This window comes from Tachyglossus aculeatus, chromosome 7 (genome assembly GCF_015852505.1).
Source record: "Tachyglossus aculeatus isolate mTacAcu1 chromosome 7, mTacAcu1.pri, whole genome shotgun sequence".
Lineage (NCBI taxonomy): Eukaryota > Metazoa > Chordata > Mammalia > Monotremata > Tachyglossidae > Tachyglossus > Tachyglossus aculeatus.
The window spans coordinates 26,577,061-26,598,018 of record NC_052072.1 but is presented as its reverse complement, the minus strand read 5'-3'; the positions used below and the strand labels follow the sequence as shown (position 1 = coordinate 26,598,018).

Here is a 20,958-nt window from a genome sequence, read left to right as displayed (position 1 = left end):
AGGGGTGGAGGAGAGGAGGGGGTGGAGGGGGAATCAGATACATCTGTTTAGGCAATGCAGGGGCCTCTGGCCTAGTTGACTCCCCATCGGATCACCCAGTTCCCCAGGGAACAGAGCCTGGGTTGTCTGGGCACACAGATTAGGGAAGGAGGAAAGGCGGGCACCTCTAATCCAAGTTCCTATCTTCATTCCTCTGCCTAAAGCATGGCATGACGGGAGAGTCAGACTCAACGTCTCCTTCCTGCTACCCCTCTCCTCCCAGCACCCCAAATTCCAGATCTTGCTGCCAACCACCGGGAGATGGGAGGAGCAGAGCTGGGATGGGGGGGATGGCTGTGGCCTGCGGGGGTGGGGGGGATGGGAGGGACAGGGTTGGCACCAGGGCCAAGTCTGGGGCAGCAGGTCAAGTGTCTGCGGGCCTCACCAGTACAGAGACTCCTTTTGCATGATGTCCCTGAGCTTGCGCTGGTCCTCCTCCCCCAGGCTGCCAAACTCGTAGCAGGGGCTGAATTCTGCCCCCTGAGGACTGGTGAACTTCACGTCAAAGGTGGAGGTGGGAAAGTCAATCTGGAGAGTGAATGATTTGCATGAGAGAAGTCTATGGTCTGTGGCGGGCGGCCCGGCTCTCTTGGGACCTCCCGCTTCACCACTGCCTGCCTTGGTGACTACCAGCCACAAGTCTTCCGATTCTCTCTGACCTCTTAACCTCTATGCCTTTCTCCCCGGGTCAGGAGTCCAGGGATACTAAGGGCCACCTTGGGTCACCAACTGCTTCATACTAACCCTCGTACTTCTGCTTCCCAGGTGTCCTGCCACCACCCTGAGCCCATACGGGTTCTCCTTAGGCTGTGAGCTCCGTGTGGGCCAGGGACTGTGTCTAACCTAAATGACTTGTACCTACTCCAGCGCTTAGAACAGTCCTTGGCACCTAGTAAGAGTTAAAAAATATAATAATAATAATAATAGACTTCTTTATGGCTCCATCCCCCCCCTGTAGAATTGAAGGATATGGAGCTGTGCACTTTGGAAAACCAGATCTTGGGGTGGAACAGCAGTAGAGCATGGACACGCTAGGATAGGGGGAAGTTGGTCCCAAGCAAAAGGAAAGCAGAGAAGCTGAGAGGCAGCAGCGAGTACTTCCCAAGCACTTAGTACAGTGCTCTGCACACAAGTAAGCGCTCAATAAATACGACTGAATAAATGAATGAATGAGTAGGGGAGGGGGTTGGTTCCTGATGGACCCACCCTACTCCCCTCTTCCTTTCCTCCCCAGGCGGTCCACCCTTCCCAGCCAAGTTCCAGCCAACAAGTCGGCCTTCTCCCTCCCTTCCAGCAATTCCATCAATGAAAGGAAAGGGAAAGGGATGTAGGGGGTGGAGAGTGAAACAGGCGAAGAGGAAATGGAACCAGGCAGGGAGAGGCTTGGTCAGCTGGGAGTAGAAAAAGAAATAGAGGCCGGAAGCCACTCCTGCTGACTGTACCTGGTCAGGCCCTTCTTGCCCAAACCCAAGAGAGGAGGCAGGCTTGCAGGACTGTCCTTAGAAAGCCCTGGCTAGGCTACCCCTAGTCAGGTAGTCCGTCATTCAATCGTATTTACTGAGCAGTTACTGTGTGCAAAGTACTGTACTAAGCGCTTGGGAGAGTGCAATATAACAATAAGCGGACACATTCTGTGCCTACAGTGAACTGCTGTGTGACCTTGGGCAAATCAACTCACTGCTCTTTGCTTCGGTTTCCTCATCTGTAAAATAGGGAGGAAATTCTCGTTCTCCCCTACACTGTGAGCCCCAGGTTGAACAGGGACTGGGTCCAATTTGATTACCTCTGTATCTACTTCAGTGCTTAATATGTACAGTGCATGGCACTAAGTGCTTAACAAATATTATTATCATTATTATTTTCATTATTAACTCAGTGAAAGCAGCTGACCTCAACCTAGGACAAGGACTATTTCCTTCAGATCTCTCACCTTGAGCTGCTCGGCTCTGGAGCAGCTAAATATGGCCCTAGGTCACTGGCAGGACAACGGACCCCCAAAAGTCTGGGTCATTCCCAAGGTTACCCCCGCCACCGGTGTCCTGTCTCTCCTGGCCCTTTGTAGGCCCAGCCCAGGGAGTGCTGACCTGACCCAACCTCTAGGAATGAGGTGCCAGGGATCCACTCGGGAGGAGTGGTATCCCACTGGCCTCATCCCTCTGACCTCGCCATTGTTGTCAGCATGTTAGGGAGGGTGCGGGGAGGCCCCACGGGTAAAGGGGTGGGGAGGGGGGCTTACCTGCAGGATCACGCTATCTGGCTGGTGGAAGTTGGGGGCACTCCAGCGGGCACTGCGGTTGTCTTGGGTTGCCGGCCACAGGCCTAGCAGCTTTCGGCCACAGGTCAGGACCCTGCGAGGGATATGCATTCATTCACCATCCATTCAATTGTATTTGTTGAGTGCTGACTGTGTGCAGAGCCCTGTACTAAGCGCTTGGAAAGTACAATTCGGCAACAGATAGAGACAATCCCTACCCAACAACGGGCTCAAAGTCTAGAAGGGTGAGATAGGTAAGACAACAAAACAAGTAGACAGGGGAGGGAGGCATACTGCCACTCTGTTCACTCCCACTGTGACAGGCCAAGGAACGACCCCACTACTTCACCCACCCCGACTCCGTCCCCTCCCCAGACCTGCCCACTCACTGCCTGAAGTTGAAGAGCGGGGTGGTGACCCAGCCCAGGGCCTCGGGGACCCGCCGCTGCTTGTTGGCCTCAGACGAGTTGCCAGGGGGCGGGATGGGCACGGCATAGAGGGTGGCGCTCAGCAGCGTCTCCCGGGGCAGCCTGTTCACCTGAATCGGGAAGCAGATTCTGGAGAAACAAAAATCCGAGTCAGAAGCCAGCACCCCCGGCTGACCAGATGCCTCCTTTTCCAGGATGTATCCCTTGTTTCTGAGGCCTGGGCAGGAATGGGGAGACTCGTCCATCAGTTCTCATTTTTGGATCCCGGGCTAGGGGCAGAGGCCGGAGAAGTGGAAGGGGATTTCCAAACTGTTTAGGAGCCCCCTGGAAGAATTAGGGCAGAGGCCAAAGAGGGAGGTAAAACTCTAACCTTAATTCAACAAGCCAGAACATGGCCAGTTTTCACCCAACCCTCTCCTCCACATGCCCGCTTGGCTCAGTGAGTCATACCAGAGCTAGGGAGACCCAGTGCCCTCTTTTGGAAAGACAAGCTACTTTTCTTAGGACTTGGTTCCCAGAAGTTTCAGTCTCCGAGGAGACCCCCAGGTCCCGACGTTCTGCCTCCCAGTCCCTCCTCACCTCATCTGGCAGGGGCCACACCTTTGAGAGGAGACCCTCCACCCAGCTGGCGAAGCCCTCCTGGTGAAGGGCAAACTCCATGCCCAGAACGGGCTCCGCTCTGCTATTCCAGAGGGTACCGGCAGCTCCACTACCCATCTCCTCCACTCCCTACTCTGACTCTGAAGCTGGGTTGGGGGGCCCAGGCTCGGCTATAATTAGTATTCTCCCCCCCACTCCCCGCCCCCCGGGGCACATATCAGGCCAGGGCTTGGCTGGGATCAGAAGTACCAGGCTGCCAGCCCTATTTTGAGAGCAGATTGATCCCTGGAGGCAGCTGGCAGTGGGGCCAGCTGACCACCAACCAAAAAAGAGTACAGCTGGCCCCACCCTGTCTCCTCCTCCTCTTCCTCCTCCTTCTCCTCCTCTTCTAACTTCCCAGACTGGTGAAGAAGGGGACGGAAAGGAGGAGGTTTCTTGCTTCTGCCCACCCCAGACCCAGAGGTTCTTTCCACTCCATCAGCCCCTCAGGCTCCAGGACTACATGGAGGGGTCTTCTCTGGCACCTGAGCTTCAGGGTCACTCCTTGTGGGCCGGAAATGACCCTCTTATATTGTACTCTCCCAATCGCTTAGTACAGTGCTTTGCACTCAGCAAGTGCTCAATAAATACGATTGATTGGATTTATTAATAGGGTCACCACCCCGAGGTCCACAATACGAGGCATCATTTGATTACACGGGGTTCAAAGATCAACCACGGAATGAAAGAAATCCTAACCTTTACTGTTAGACACTCACAGCACAGATGATGATGATGATTATAGTATTTGTTATGCGCTTACTATGTGCCAAGTACTGTTCTAAGTGCTGGGGTAGATAACAGGTAATCAGGTTGTCCCACATGGGGCTCACAGCCTCAATCCCCATTTTACAGATGAGGTAACCGAGGCACAGAGAGGTTAAGTGGCTTGCCCAAAGTCACCCAGTGGACAAGTGGCAGAGCCGGAATTAGAACCCATGACCTCTGACTCTCAAACCCATGCTCTTTCCACTAAGCTCACTGCAGATGAATGCAAGATGCAAGCTAAGCATAAGGTTGAACTTATTCAAACCTACTGAACCAATGTAGTAATTCTCAAATGGGGCTTCTTTTATCTTAGGAAATCCTACGTAAGGTCAAGAAGGACTAGTGAATAGAGCACAGGCCTGGGAATCAGAAGAACCTGGGTTCCAGTCCCAGCTCTACCACCTGTCTGCTGTGTGACCTTGAGCAAGTTTAACTTCTCTGTGCCTCAGTTACCTCATTTGTAAAATGGGGATTAAGATGGTGAGCCTCACGTGGGACAGGAATTGTGTCCAACCTGATTACCTTGTATCTACCGTAGCGCTTGGAACAGAGCATGGCACAGAGTAGGTACTTAACAAAATCCATATAATAAAAGGATGCCCAGACAAATCACACCCTAACCACCACCACCCCATTCAGATGAGTTTGGTTTCAGGCCCAGGGGTCCCAAAGCTCCCAAGAAGAGTCTCAAGGATGGGGAGTGAGGAAAGGTGCTCAGAATGGGAACAGACCATTTTTGGTTTTAGCTCACATCCTTCATTAGTAAATTGGCATCTCCTTGAAGGCAGGGGCCAGCTCTACTATGGAACTCAAGCATCTCTCCAGAGCTCTGCCACCCAAGAGGACACCTGCTCAACACCCAGGCTTCCTGAAAGAAGCGTGACCTAATGGAAAGAGCACAGGCCTGGGGGGCAGAGGACCTGGGTTCTAACCCCAGCTCTGCCACTGGTCTGCTGTGTGACTTTGGGCAAGTCGCTTCACTTCTCTGAGCCTCGGTTCCCTCATCTGTAAAACAGGGATTAAATCCAACTCCCTCCTACTTAGACTGTGATGATCCTCTATGGGATAGGGACTGTGTCCAACCTGATTATCTCATATCCTCTCCCCTCCTTCCTCTCCCCCTCCCCATCCCCCCGCCTTACCTCCTTCCCCTCCCCACAGCACCTGTATATATGTATATATGTTTGTACGTATTTATTACTCTACTTATTTTATTTGTACATATTTATTCTATTTATTTTATTTTTTTAATATGCTTTGTTTTGTTCTCTGTCTCCCCCTTCTAGACTGTGGCCCACTGTTGGGTAGGGACCGTCTCTATATGTTGCCAACTTGGACTTCCCAAGCGCTTAGTACAGTGCTCTGCACACAGTAAGTGCTCAATAAACATGATTGAATATCCACCTCAGTGCTTAGAACTGTGTTTGGCACATAGTAAGCACTTAACAAGTACAATAGCATTAGTCCTGAGGCAGAAGCGGATAGAAGGACTGGGGAGAGGAGGTCCAATTGGAACCAACCCCTCCAACCAGGCTTCTTTAATTAATCTCCCAGCATCCTGAGCCATGTCATCCCTTCAGTCAATCCCAGCCCTAGCAAACTTCTTTATACCCACCTTAGCGCTCAGGTATGGACAGGTACTCAGGAGAAGCAGTGTGGCCTAGTAACAAGAGCTCAGGCCTGGGATTCAGAGAACCTGGGCTCTAATCCCACCCAGCTCAACTACTAACCTGTTATGTGACCTTGAGTAAGTCAGTTAAATTCTCTGGGCCTCAGTTCCCTCATCTGCAAAATGGGAACTCAATACCTTTTTTAATGGTGGCATTTATTAAGCGCTTACTATATTCAAAGCACTGTTCTAAGCGCTGGGGAGGTTACAAGGTGATCAGGTTGTCCCACGTAGGGCTCACAGTCTTCATCCCCATTTTACAGATGAGGGAACTGAGGCTCAAAGAGGTTAAGTGACTTGCCCAAAGTCACAAAGCTGACAAGTGGCAGAGCCAGGATTAGAACCCATAACCTCTGACTCCAAAGCCTGGGCTGTTTCCACTGAGCCACGCTGCTTCTCTACAACTTTCTCTCTCCTACTTAGACCGTGAGCCCCATCTGGGACTTGATTATCATGTATCTACCCCAGTTATTGGTACAGTGCTTGGCACACAGTAAGCACTTAAATTCCAAAATTATATTATTATCTTGACCACGCCAGTGTTGATATTTTTACGTCTATCCCCCACCCCTGTCAGAGTGTCAATTCCTTATGGGCAGTGAATGCTTTGTTCTTTCCGATTGCCTAGTACAGTGTATTGCACCCAAGGGGCAATTAATAAATGCCGCTACTCCGACCTGTTTCCAAGTCAGATTGCATTGGAAAAGCATCTCCCACCCTCCTCCACCCACCATGAATCCACTTGGGATAAGTCCTAATTCCAGAGTGTCGGCCCCACGAATGATGGGTTGGGAGGTAGGTTGCTTGGAGAAGCAGCTGTGGCTTAATGGAAAGAGCCCGGGCTTTGGAGTCAGAGGCCATGTGCTCTGCCACTTGTCAGCTTTGTGACTTTGGGCACGTCACTTAACTTATCTGTGCCTCAGTGACCTCATCTGTAAAATGGGGACTAAGACTGGAGAAGCAGCATGGCTCAGTGGAAAGAGCCTGGGCTTTGGAGTCAGAGGTCAGGGGTTCAAATCCTGGCTCCACCAATTGTCAGCTGTGTGATTTTGGGCAAGGCACTTAACTTCTCTGTGCCTCAGTTACCTCATCTGTAAAATGGGGATTACGACCGTGAGCCCCCCGTGGGACAACCTGATCATCTTGTGACCTCCCCAGCGCTTAGAACAGTGCTTTGCACATAGTAAGTGCTTAATAAATGCCATCATTATTATTTTAGGGGAAGCAGCGTGGCTCAGTGGAAAGAGCCCGGGCTTTGGATTCAGAGGTCATGGGTTCAAATCTTGGCTCCGCCACCTGTCAGCTGTGTGACTTTGGGCAAGTCACTTAACTTCTCTGGGCCTCAGTTCCCTCATCTGGAAAGTGGGGATTAAGACTGTGAGCCCCACGTGGGACAACCTGATCCCCTTGTAAACTCCCCAGCACTTAGAACAGTGCTGTGCACATAGTAAGCACTTAATAAATGCCATCATTATTATTATTATTAAGACTACGAGCCCCACATGGGACAACCTTGTATCTACCCCAGCGGTTAGAACAGTGCTTTGCACATAGTAAGTGCTTAACAAATATTATTATTATTATTACTATTATTATTATTATTATAGGGATGGAGGCGAGGGAATGTGGGAGGGTCTTACTGTTGGTCCCAGACAATGAGGTGGAAGAGGTATTTGTAAACATGCGCCTTGCGGGTCTGGAGGGGACGGCACAACTCCTTGCCACCATGGCTGAGGGAGCAGGAGAGGTAGAAATCTTCATAGCTGAAAAAGGAAATAGGGGTGGTGAAAGAGTGGCAGGGCCCACCCACCCCCTCCACTCTCGACCCCTCTCCCCTTCCCCCAGCAGGGCTCATCTTCCCCAGGACGGCTAGAGGCCCCTGCTGCTCGGCTTCCGCTGGCATCTTTCTTGGGCCTCATCCAGTGTCCCAACCAAGAACCCACTGCCAAGGAGCTCATGTCCCAGGAATCACCTGAGCTGGGATGGAGCCAGAAAGTGATGGGCCTGGGACACATGTGCATCTCTGATCTCTCGGGGGTGTGTGTTTTGGATGGGCCTGCCTCCTTGTGTCTCTAGATCCCATGGACAATCATCTATTTGCTGGTGGAGGCCTGCTGCCTCAGTGGGTCTGTGTCATTGTGGATCTCTACAGGTCTGCTTCTGTATATACATGTGAATACGTGTGTGTGTATGTGTGTATATGGTGCGGGAGGGTGGCAGGTTAGGCAATACAGGGTGGGGTATATGCCCTCAACTTGGCCTCACAGGGAACAGACATCATTTTATTGATTTTGACCACTCTGACACCACCAGACTCAGCCCCCTATGCCCTTTTCCCAAGGTTGGACCACGGTCTCCACACAAATGCTACTACCACTCTGACAACTACTAAAACTGCTACGACAACAACAGCCCCTTCCATCCTGGGAGCTGGGGTTGCCTGGAAAGTAGGTCAGCTGGGCCCACTCCTTCCCATCAGAACTGCGCCTGGGATGGCACGGGGTGGAGGAAAAGCAAGAATCCCGCCCCCACTGCAAAGGGGCTACACTGTTCCCTCTTCATTCCTCTCAAGGCTCGGAGAAGAATATGGGCTTGGGCTCCCCACCTGAGCCCCAGGGTGGCTGGAGTCAGGGGATGGGTAAAGGAGAGGTGTCGCCCATGGCCCACAGGCCTCTGCACATTTGGCCCACCCCCTCATCCCCCACATCCCTCCTCTGCTCCACCACTTTCCCTGTTCCAGGGTTGGCTGTGTTTCTGTCCTCTCGCTGCCCCAACCAGGTGGTGTCCCCCAAAGAGGGGAGTGGGGGGAAGGAGCGGACCCTCAGCAGCCGCCAGAGCGACATATGCTGTCATGAATGCCAGCACACGGGAGTCCCCGCGCGGCCCTAAAGCTACATAGGACAGGGGCCTAGTGAAGGCAGAGGTCAGGGGAGGCCTGGGTTTCCCAGGCTGCTTCCTTTGTTCCCCATCAATCGCCCGGAGGAATACATTAAGGGTCTAACAAAAGAAGAGGGGTCCCCTGAGGGGGGGGAAGGGGAGGGAGAGAAGGATGGGGGTGGGGCTGCCGCCTGTGCTCCTCCGCCCCCTGCCCTGTCCCTCCTCCCCAGCTCCGGCTCGCAGTGTGTGGGAGGGGATGGGCTGCCATCAAAGGTTCCCGAGGACAGAGCCTTCCCTGCTTGCCTCTTTCCCAGGCCGGAGCCTCACAAAGGGCCACCCCCTCTCCGGTCCTCCCTCTGTTCTCCCGGGCTCCATTGTCCCTCCATCCTGCAGGCTGGAAGTACCAAGCATCAGCAGGGGCAGACGCTCAATCTGGGAACTGACCATCTGTTGCCAAGGCCAGTGGGGAGGGGCCGGCAGGAGGGAAGGGGGCTGGAGCGGAGATTCCTTTGCAGTCCATAGTGGGGGTTTCCTTAGGATCCCTGTCTTCCTCCAGTCCAGCCAACCTGGCCCTTTCCCGGGCCCCTGGCCTCTTCTCTCAGATCCTGGCCCACCCCACAACATGACCCAGACCACTGATGAGCTCAGGGGGCCTGGGCCCAAATCCAGACCCCTAATGAGCCTAGGGGGTCTGGCCCCAAAGCTCAGCGACAGAGGGGGAAGGAAAGGGAGGAGCAGGAGAAGACCGTGGCCCCGTCAGTGTCCAAGCCACACCTTCTCCCTTGAAACTGCTCTTCCAGGAGCAGGGTCTGGGAAAGTGCCAAGGTGCGGAGGCCAGGATGAGGAGGCCCAGATTTGGGGGCCTAGGGAGGAGGACTGGGTGCAGAGGCCAGGGTACAGAGGCCAGGGCATGGTTTTACTAGCAGCCCCCACCCTCTCACCTCCAACTTCTCTCCCAGCAGCAGGGTGGCACTGCCCCAGGAGGGCACGGCCATGTAAGAGAAAAAGCGTCAGGGCACGAGTGGATGGCGGGGACTCACCTGGTGGCCCAGGTGATGGGAATGCGATGGGCGGCGTAGACTGTGAAGGACAGGGGCCTGGGGAGGAGGCAGGCCTCTTGCACCAGGGCGTGTTTCCGGCTGTCGTGCGCCGTTGTCTGGAAGTCGGCGTTGAACGTGTTGCAGTACAGCTCCACCAGCTCCAGGATGGCGGCCGTCAGGGACTCCACCACCTTCTCTGTGAGGGAAGTGACCGGTGAGAGCCAACCCCCCCGCCGCAGGCTGTCCTCACTGCCCAGGTCGCCACCCTACCTGCTGGGGCAGCGGGAGATGGGACAGGTCAAAGAGAGGCAGTGTGGTCTAGTGGATGGAGCATGGGCCTGGAAGTAAGACGGCAGCTTAGACAGGGAAGCTTTCCTGAAGGAGCTTAAAATAAACCGGATAGGGAGCCGATGAAAATCAGGTCATGGGCCCAAAAACCAGTCTGCCTATCTTGGGACTGGTGAGAAATTCTGAGAGTCTGAGCTGCGCTTAGAACAGTGCTTTGCACATAGTAAGCGCTTAATAAATGCCATTATAAAAAAAATAGCAATAACAATAATAACAACAATGGTGTTTGTAAAGCGCTTACTATGTGTCAAATATTGTTCTAAACACTGGGGTAGATCCAGTTAATCAGTCCTTGTCCCACATGGGGCTCCCAGTCTAAGTAGTAATCCTCACTTCAGGGATGAGGAAACTGAGGCACAGAGAAGTTAAGAGGATTCGAGTCCTCTAACAGCCCATGCTCTTTCTATTAGGCCACACTGCCTCTCTACCTGCAAGCACACATTTGTGTCCTCTCAAGTCCACTGAGAGAGAGAGGGAGGAGAAGGAAGCCAGTTGGCAAGGAGCCCTGACCCTCACCTCACAGGGACAACGCAGGTGGAACTAATGCAACATAGCACTTCATGGATCAAAAATGCTCTTCAGCTATGCTGAAGCACAGGCACAATTTCTCTCTGTCCCCTTCTCCTCAGCTGGATCCCAGCCTCCCCCACTCCCCACACAAACTTTTGAGAAGCACCAGGGAAGGACAATAACCGGAGCAGGCTATCTCCCACTCCAGCCATGGGGCAGAAGGAAGTTCACATGACCACAGAGACAGGAGACTGGCCCTTTACCTCGGTTCTCCCTCACAGTCAGGCCACTCAAATCCTGTGGTGGAAAAAAGAAGGCAATGTTAGCATCAAGGCCTCCCTACTCCCCATACAGCCCTGCCCGGGTGGGGCCGACAATGTCCTGCTGCTCGGGTATGGGAGGGTGGGGGGTGCTTGAGTACTGGAGAAGGGTGGGAGGGCAAGGACCAAATGGTGATGGATGAGTTAATGGGGACCTATTTCCTCGCTGGAAGCATCTTCGAGGCCAAAGCCCTGGACTAAAGGGAATGGGATGTCTGGTCACCATGGCTCCCTGAAAATAATAGTAATAATAATAATAATAATAGGCATTTGTTAAGCGCTTACTATGTGCAAAGCACTGTTCTATGCGCTGGGGAGGATACAGGGTGATCAGGTTGTCCCACGTGGGGCTAACAGTCTTAATCCCCATTTTACAGATGAGGTAACAGGCCCAGAGAAGTTAAGTGACTTGCTGATCGATCCATTTTTAAAAGCCCATAGAGAACCGGACACTTTGATCAAAAGACAACTGGACCCTGTCTGTGTTGAGCAGGGGACAGTGCAAGAAGGCACAATTGGGAAGGGCAGAGAAAGGGTAAAAATGGCTAATGGACAAGACAGGGAAATTCAGACCAAATCTGGCCACCCCCTTGGAGATCCTTCCCCAATCTTGTCCCTCCAGAGGCTTCTTCTGCTGCCTCATCGCCCCTTGGGCAGGAGGGATTCTCACAGGGATGTGGGGGGTCTGCGTAGGGGGGGAGAAATCTCCTGGCCCACCCTTAGGAAAGAAAGACAATGACTTCTTGGAAGGGAAGAGGGACATGATGATAAAAAAAAGGGATGATCCCGAGAGACGGAAGCCCCAATCCCCAGCTGCCACTGGCCATGTGCCCGCTCACCTTCTGGATTTGGGGCTGCAGGCGGGAGGGGCATGGTGGCATCTGGTTGAGGGCACTGGTGATCTCTGGGGATTCCACGGCCGCCAGGGCATTGCAGATGGCCATTACGGATTGGACCACCCGCTCGGCCTTTGGTGAGAAGTCTCCCTGAAAGAGGTATCACGATGTGGCAGGAAGATCAGGCCTCCCCTCAAAGGCCTACAGGGAGGGCATCAGGGGCTCTAGGGTGCGGCCGGTTTATCGGAGGCTCTTCCCTCCCTCCCTCTCTCCCTGGACTTGAGAGGACACAAGTGTGAGCCTGCAGCTGACATACAGAATTTCTCCCCAGGTCCAAGACAGGCAGACTAGGTTTTAGGCCCACTGTCTGATTCAGCCCTCGACTAGGTTTGTTTAATGCTCCTCCAGGAAGCCTTCCCTGTCTAAACTCTCATCTCCTCTCCCTATTTGCTCCCTTTATTCATCCCTCTTCTCAACCCCACAACTTACACACATATCTGTAATTTATTTATTTATATTAATTTCTGTTTCCCCCTCTAGACTATAAGCTCAGTGTGGGCAACGAATATGTCTGTTTATTGTTATAGTGTACTCTCCCAAGTGCTTAGTACAGTGCTCTGCACACAGTAAGAGCTCAATCAACATGATTAAATGAATGAATGAATTCTCCCTTCCTTCTCTCCTATGCAGTTGGTTCTGTATCCCTTAAACACTTTGCTACTTACCCCGCCCTCAGCCCCACAGCACTTAGGTAGTATCTACACTTATACTCTGCTGCTTACCCTATCTGTAATTTTTTTTTATTTTGCCCCCTCACTGACCTCCCTGCCTCCGGTCTCTTCCCCACTCCAGTCTATACTTCACTCGGTTAATCAATCAATCAATCAATCAATCGTATTTATTGAGCACTTACTGTATGCAGAGCACTGTACTAAGTGCTTGGGAAGTACAAGTTGGCAACATATAGAGACAGTCTCTACCCAACAGTGGGCTCACAGTCTAAAAGGGGGAGACAGAGAACAAAACCAAACATACTAACAAAATAAAATAAATAGAATAGATATGTACAAGTAAAATAGAGTAATAAATATGTACAAACATATATACATATATACAGGTGCTGTGGGGAAGGGAAAGAGGTAAGATGGGGGGGTGGAGAGCGGGACGAGGGGGGATGGAGAGGGGGACGAGGGGGGATGGAGAGGGGGACGAATCATTAACCGAATCATTTTTGTAAAAAAAAACAAAAACAGTCAGCCCATATCTCCCTTCTCCTCAAGAATCTCCCATAGTTGCCCATCCACCTCGGCATCAAACAGAAACTCCTTACTATCGGCTTTAAAACCCTCAATCAGCTCATCCTCTCCTACCTTTCCCCACTTATTCCCCACTACAGCCCCGCCTGCACGCTTATCTCCTCTAGCACAAACGTGCTCTCTGTGCCTCCATGTCAACTATCGCTGACCCCTTTTTCACATCCTCCCTCTGATCTGGAACTCCCTCCCACTCCATATATGCCAGACTCTCCCTACCTTCAAAGCCTTATTCATTCATTCAATCATATTGATTGAGCACTTACTGTGTGCAGAGCACCGTATTAAGCGGTTGGGAGAGTACACTATAACAATAAACAGATTCATTCCCTGCCCACAAGTTTACAGTTAAAGACACATCTCCCCCAAGAGGGCTTCCCTGATTAAGCTTCCCTGATTCCACTTTTCTCCAACTCCCTCTCCCTTCTTGGTCATCTATGCCCTTGGAACTATACCCTTGGCTTCACTGGCCCACGTCCTACCTCTAGCCTGGAAGGCCCTACATCCACAAATCTGCCAAACAATCACACTTCCCTGCTTCAAAGCTCTACTGAAGGCGTACCTCCTCCAAGAGGCCTTCCCAGACTATATGTTGCCAACTTGTACTTCCCAAGTGCTCAGTACAGTGCTCTGCACACAGCAAGCGCTCAATAAGTACTTAGTACAGTGCTCTGCACACAGTAAGCGCTCAATAAATACTATTGATTGATTGATTGATTGACTGAATGGACTAAGCCCCGCTTTTCCTTAGCTCCCCTTCCCTTCCATGACACTGTGACTCGCTCCCTTTGCTTTCCCCCACTCCCTGCCCCACAACACTTATGTATAGATGTATATGCCTATAATTCTATTTCATTTATATTGATGCCTATTTACTTGCATTGAAGTCAGTCTCCCCCCACCGCCCAGACTGTAAGCCCGTTGTGGGCAGGAACTGTCTCTCTTTATTGCTGTATTGTACTTTCCAAGCACTTGGTACAGTGCTCTGCACACAGTAAGTTTTCAATAAATATGACTGAATGAATGAATACCCTGTGAACATCTGATATTCACCCCACTCTCAGACTCAAAGCACTTATTTACATAGCCATAATTTATTTATATTGTCTATCTCCCCCTCTGTAGTGTAAGCTACTGATGGGCAGGGAACATGTTTACCAACTCTATTGTAGTGCATTCTTCCAAGTGCTTAGTACAGTGCTCTGCACACAGTAAGCACTTCAAAAATACCATTTATTGATAGACTGATTGATTCCCCCACTGCACTGTAAGCTCCTTGAGGACAGGGATCATGTCTAATCAGCTTGTCCCATGGGAGGCTTACAGTCTTAATCCCCATTTTCCAGATGAGGGAACTGAGGCACAGTGAAAGTGACTTGCCCAAAGTCACACAGCTGACAATTGGCGGATCTGGGATTTGAACCCATGACCTCTGACTCCAAAGCCCGGGCTCTTTCCACTGAGCCACGCTGCTTCTCCTCACCACGCTGTCCCAGTTCTAAACACTGGGGTAGGGACAAGGCCATCAGGTTGTCCCACACGGGGCTCACAGTCTTCATCCCCATTTGACAGATGAGGTCACTGAGACCCAGAGAAGAACAATAATGATGATGGTATTTGTTAAGCGCTTACTATGTGAGAAGCACTGTCCTAAGTGCAGGGGGGATGCAAAGGAATTAATTAATTAATGATGGCATTTGTTAAGCGCTTACTATGTGCAAAAAGCACTGTCCAAAGCGCTGGGGAGGATTTCCAGGATCCCCTCCCCATCCCCTCCCCCCCGCCTTACCTCCTTCCCCTCCCCACAGCACCTGTATATATGTTTGTACGTATTTATTACTCTATTTTTTTGTACATATTTATTCTAGTAATTTTATTTTGTTAATATATTTTGTTTTGTTGTCTGTCTCCCCCTTCTAGACTGTGAGCCCGCTGTCGGGTAGGGACCATCTCTATATGTTGCCAACTTGGACTTCCCAAGCGCTTAGTACAGTGCTCTGCACACAGTAAGCGCTCAATAAATACGACTGAATGAATGAATGAATGTATATAGACTCTACTGTCCTCCCCCAAGTGTTTAAGTACAGCATTTTCTACACAGTAAGTGCTCATTAAATAACTCCGTTTGGCCAGGGCACATGAGCCGGTTGCTTGTTTTCATAGCTTACCTCCTTCCCTTCCCCACAGCACCTGTATATATGTATATATGGTTGTACATATTTATTACTCTATTTATTTATTTTACTTGTACATATCTATCCTATTTATTTTATTTTGTTGGTATGTTTGGTTTTGTTCTCTGTCTCCCCCTTTTAGACTGTGAGCCCACTGTTGGGTAGGGACTGTCTCTATGTGTTGCCAATTTGTACTTCCCAAGCGCTTAGTACAGTGCTCTGCACATAGTAAGCGCTCAATAAATACGATTGATGATAATGATGATGATGATGATGATAGCTGCTAGGCCCAAGATTCAAGGCAGTCCCCGTGCCTTTCAGTCCCCAGCACCTGAATTGGAGTGGCCCCCATCCCCAGCGGGACGGGGAGGATCTGAAAACCCCAGGCTCGGGGAAGTCCGTCAACCACGGGCCACCCTTCTGGTCACGCCAGCACAATCCCACAGTCCCACAAAGCCATGACACCTTGCTACTAGGAGGCTGATGACAGGGCAGAGGAGAAGATGAACACGGGTTCAGAGGAGGCGCATCAAAGCCTTCAACCTAGCCTTGGCCCATCTCCTGGCCCAGAGCCCAGTGAGGTCACGGGGAGGCCCTCCTCCCACAGGCTGGTAGGCTTCCTGGACTACTGAATCCCTTTTTTTATTTGTTAAGCACTTATTATTTCCCTAAGCACTGGGATGGATACAAGCTTCTTGGGTTGGACACAGTCCCTTGTTCCAGCTGGGGTTCACAGTCTTAATCCCCATTTAACAGATGAGGTAGCAAGCACAGAGAAGTGAAGCGAGTTGCCCAAGGACCAGAACCCAGGTCCTTTCAACTCCCAGGCCAGCACTTTTTAATGCCTCAGTTGATCCCAGCTACTTCTCTAGGGAGTAGTAGTAGTAGTTAAGGGTATTTGTTGAGCACCAGATCTCCCAGTTCCAACCCCTACTCACCTCAGACATCAGGAAGGCATCCACCTCATCATGGTAAGTGTTGAAGAGGAGACTCAGGGCCTGCCTGGGAAGGGATAAGGAGGACTGAAGTAGGGAGTCCAATCCTGTGGACTGTAAGCTCTCTGAGGGCAGGGAACTTGTCTACCAACTGTTATTTTGTACGCTCCCAAGCTCTTAGTACAGTGCTCTGCACGCAGTAAGCACTCAATAAAAATGACTGATCGATTGACTGATCCATGTCCTTACAGGGGGCTCATCTTGGTATTTGTTAAGTGCCCACTACGTGCCAAGCACAGCTCCAACGGCTGGGGTAGGTACAAGGTAATGTCCCACGTGAGGCTCACAGTCTCCATCCCCATTCTACAGATGAGGCCACCGAGGCCCAGAGAAGCGAAAGTGACCCGCCCGAGGCCACACGGCAGACGAGTGGCGGAGATGAGACTAGAACCCACGACCTCTGGCTCCCAGTCCCATGCACTATCCTCCATGCCACGCCGCTTCTCCAGTCCGCGGGAGGGCCCCGAGGCCCATTTTATTTTATTTTGTTAATATGTTTTGTTTTGTTGTCTGTCTCCCCCTTCTAGACTGTGAGCCCGCTGTTGGGTAGGGACCGTCTCTGGATGTTGCCAACTTGCACTTCCCAAGCGCTTAGTACAGTGCTCTGCATACAGTAAGCGCTCAATAAATGTGATTGAATGGAATGAATGAATGGTGGGCACACCAGGGATCCCAGGCTCCAGATCTGTCCTGTACATTTGAGGAGAGAAAAAGGAACCTGGATGGTCTGCCACACTGAAAGTGTGACGATCCCGGAGCATGGTGGGACCTCAAGGGGTCATTTGGACCAGACCCCAGCCTCCAAACAGGCAAAAAGAAGCCAATAAAGGAGACTCCCGGGGTTCAGCTGGAGAAAGAAGTAGGTAGTGGGCATAAGGGAGAAAATCTTACAAACAGGGAATGCTCTCCAACACACAGATATAGCTGACAGTCAACACTCCCACAAGAGTTAAACTGGTCTCAAATATTTTTTTTTTAAATGGTATTTCTTAAGTGATTACACTCAAGCCCAGTGCTAAGCGCTGGAGCAGATGCAAGTTAATCAGGCTGGATATAGTCTCTGTCCCATGTTGGGCTCACAGTCTAAGGAGGAGGAAGAACAAGTACTTAGTCATTTAACAGATGAAAAAAAAAACTACTTAGTCCTCACTTAACAGATGAGGAAACTGAGGACCAGGGAAGTTAGGTGTTTTGACTAAAGTCACACAGCAGGCAGTGCTCCGCACACAGTAAGCGCTCAATAAATACGACTGAATGAATGAAAGTAGTGGAACTGGGATTAAAACTCGGGTCCTCTGCCTCTTTCCACTAAGCCACACTCCCCAACCACCCCCACAAGCCCTTTCTAATCTCCCTGACCCTCACCTGCTAATAGTCTGCTTCACGGGCCTCTCCTGGAGACGGACACAGTGGTTCAGGGTGGAGGGGCTCTGGTCATCATTTGCCTTGGGGAAGGGAGGGTAGGACTTCAGTCAGGAAGAGAGGCCAGGCTCTCCTGCCCCCCATATCCCATCTCCACCCTCTATCACTCCCCCAAACCTGCCCCCGGCCCCACCCCCAGCCCACCGCCACGCTCCCCCCAGCTCACCGTTCGGGCCAGATCACTGCCCACCGCTTTGCGCCTCAACAGCTGCAACCGGATGTCAACGTCAAACTTTCGGCACTGCTGGATGTACTCGTGGCTACCTAGGGCTTCTTTGCTGGGAGAAGAGGTGACCAGACCCTGATCAGCTGAGAGACTCACGCCCAAGCTCAAGGCCAAAAGCCTTGCCAGCCTAGGGGTGGTGCCCCAGATGCCCTCCCCACCTCGTTTTCAGAAGACGGAAGAGCGTTGCCCGGATGGCTGGAGCAGCTCAGAGCTTGGCGTGGACAGAGAAGGCCCTGGATGGGTTGGGAGAAGAGGGACACACTGCCTCTTTCATTCATTCATTCATTCAATCATATTTATTGAGCGCTTACTGTGTGCAGAGCACTGTACTAAGCGCTTGGGAAGTACAAGTCGACAACATATAGAGACGGTTCCTACCCAACAACGGGCTCACAGTCTAGAAGGGGGAGACAGGCAACAAAACAAAACACGTAGACAGGTGTCAAAATCGTCAGAACAAATAGAATTATAGCTATATGCACATCATTAACCAAATAAATAGAATAGTAAATATGTACAGGTAAAATAAATAGAGTAATAAATCTGTCCCTGTGCCTCATGGGTTTCATGGTCTAAATAGAAGGGAGAACAGGTATTTAAATCCCCATTTCACAATTGACGAAGTCGAGGCCCAGAGAAATTAAATGATTTGCCCAAGGTCACACAGCAAGCAATCGGTAGAGCCAGGAGTAGAACCCAGATCAATCAATCAATAAATCAATCAATCGTATTTATTGAGCGCTTACTGTGTGCAGAGCACTGTACTAAGCGCTTGGGAAGTACGAGTCGGCAACACATAGAGACAGTCCCTACCCAACAGCGGGCTCACAGTCTAGAAGGGGGAGACAGAGAACAAAACCAAACATACTAACCAAATAAAATAAATAGAATAGATATGTACAAGATAGATAGATAAATGGAGTAATAAATATGGATCTTCCTGGATCTCTACAGATGTGCCACGGCTGGAAGCATGGGTGGGCCCCGACTATGGCTGGCATACATGCCATGGGGCGGGTGTTACCAGGAGAACTGGGTGCCACCCAGGGAAGGCGAGGGAACCAAAGAAGACAACTCGGAGGGCAGAAGTTAAGAGCCGTCCCCTGGGCCCAGCAGACAGGGCAGGGAAAGTAGAGACCAGACCACTGAGGACCCCTCTACGGGGGCTCAGGGCACTGATCACAAGAAGAGCAGAGAACCGTGGTCCCTCTCCCTCCACCAGCTCAGACAGAACATCCCCCTGAGCGATTCCACCCAATGGAAAAATGACGGTAGAAACCCCAGCCCTGGAGCATCCGCTTGCTATCGCTCTCTTAGTATGGATCCCTTGGCCTACTCCTTGTTTCCTACTGCCCCCACTCCTCTCTGCAGAAACCTTCATCAGTGTTGCAAACATTTCAGCCATCTGGTGAGACCCTAGGGCTCTCTCCTCTTCCCCACTCCACCCTCCCCGCATGCTGGAGGAAGGCAGCAGGCGGGGGGGTGGGCGGGCAAGGAAGGAGAGGGAGTTCCAAGCCCACCACCCCCACCCCGCCTGTGCAACAGCCAGATCCAACAGCTGGGAAACAGAAGGCGGAAGGGGACTTCCTTCCTGTGCACAGCTGGAAACCTGTGCTCAGAGCAGTGGGAGGAGGACGAGGCAGAGAGACAGGAGGCTGGGTAAAGGGCCAGGCCAATGAGGAGTCCTTCTTGCCCTGGGGGACCCAGAATCTCTGTCCCACTGGGACCTCCGCCTCCCACTTGGGGTAGGGGCTCAAGTCACTTGGGAGCCGACCAGAGTCAGAGTGGGCAGTGCTGGGAGTTGCCGTGCCACCACAGGAAGGAAGAAGGAGGGGGAAGGCGGAGGCAGGAAACCCCAGCCTTCGCCTCTCGGAGGTTGGCCCCAACACCCCACCACCACCGGCCTCGTCCTCTACATATGTATGCATACACATACATACACAAGCATACACACAAGCACACGCGCACACACACATTCTTATCTCAGTTTGGCAAATATCCTGAATGGTGCTGACAGAGTGTCTGCAGCTTCTAGACTCTGTTTACCCCTTCTGGCCCTGTTCCTGGGGGCTGAACCCTTCTCTTCCCTTTCTCACACCTGAGGCTGAAGGACTTTCTCTAATGACTTCTCCCCTCCCTCCACACATCCGCCAAGCTCTCTAGCTCTCTTCCTCCATTCAAAGCTCTACTGAGAGCTCACCTCCTCCAAGAGGCCTTCCCAGACTGAGCCTCCTTTTTCCTCTCCTCCTCCCCATCACCCCCGCCCTACCTCCTTCCCCTCCACACAGCACCTGTATATAGGTATGTACAGATTTATTACTCTATTTTACTTGTACATACTTACCATTCTATTTATTTTCTTAATGATGTGCATTTAGCTTTAATTCTATTTATTCTGATGACTTGACACCTGTCCACATGTTTTGTCTTGTTGTCTGTCTCCCCCTTCTAGACGGTGCCCACTGTTGGGTAGGGACCGTCTCTATATGTCGCCAACTTGTACTTCCCAAGTGCTTAGTACAGTGCTCTGCACACAGTAAGCACTCAATAAATACGATTGAATGAATGAATGAAGGAGGGTGGGTGGGACGGGGTTCCTTGGTTGGAGAAGCAGGCCAGGCACAACGCTTGACCAACTCCCGACAGGAGGACAGTTTTTAGCCCCACAAAATGGCCATGGGGGAAGAGATTAGATGAGGCACCAACAGGCCACCTGGCCTGCCATTCCTCCAGAGCCTCCTTCAAACCCCTCACCCTAAATCCATCACCTCCCCAGTCTTCACTCTTTGCCCTCTCTGGGCCGGCACTGACCAGTAAGAGGAAGGGCAGGTTCCCAGGATTGTGCCCGGCAGCCCAGAGGCAAAACTGGCAGCGTGCCCTACTCAAGAAAAAGCCAGTCACACCCCCATCCTGTATTCCTTTGGTCCCTTTGGCAGAAAGCTCAAAAGCCGAAGCCTCTGACCTTTACTGTCTTCGTTTAAGAGGGGGAAACTGTGGCCCAGAGAGAGCAATGCCAGCAACGGCTCGGGTGTCCAGATCCCCCACCCATGAGCCCTAGCTAGTGGATTGCCCAACTTCCCTGCTCTCTGTGCCCGTCCCC

General features: G+C 51.6%; 1 protein-coding gene across 2 annotated transcripts in view; it reads right to left on the bottom strand.

Moving 5' to 3' along the window:
• PIK3C2B (phosphatidylinositol-4-phosphate 3-kinase catalytic subunit type 2 beta) overlaps positions 1 to 20,958 on the bottom strand; it is an 82,552-nt gene that overhangs the window by 18,979 nt on the left and 42,615 nt on the right. For both annotated transcript variants that reach the window (XM_038749303.1, XM_038749304.1), the window contains 10 exons: positions 17,799 to 17,910; positions 17,576 to 17,655; positions 16,154 to 16,217; positions 11,732 to 11,878; positions 10,836 to 10,869; positions 9,715 to 9,910; positions 7,438 to 7,560; positions 2,683 to 2,850; positions 2,276 to 2,387; positions 425 to 567 (listed from right to left, as the gene is read on the bottom strand). In XM_038749303.1, coding sequence (XP_038605231.1) covers positions 425 to 567; positions 2,276 to 2,387; positions 2,683 to 2,850; positions 7,438 to 7,560; positions 9,715 to 9,910; positions 10,836 to 10,869; positions 11,732 to 11,878; positions 16,154 to 16,217; positions 17,576 to 17,655; positions 17,799 to 17,910 — 1,179 coding nt within the window. The remainder of the gene's footprint in view (positions 1 to 424; positions 568 to 2,275; positions 2,388 to 2,682; positions 2,851 to 7,437; positions 7,561 to 9,714; positions 9,911 to 10,835; positions 10,870 to 11,731; positions 11,879 to 16,153; positions 16,218 to 17,575; positions 17,656 to 17,798; positions 17,911 to 20,958) is intronic.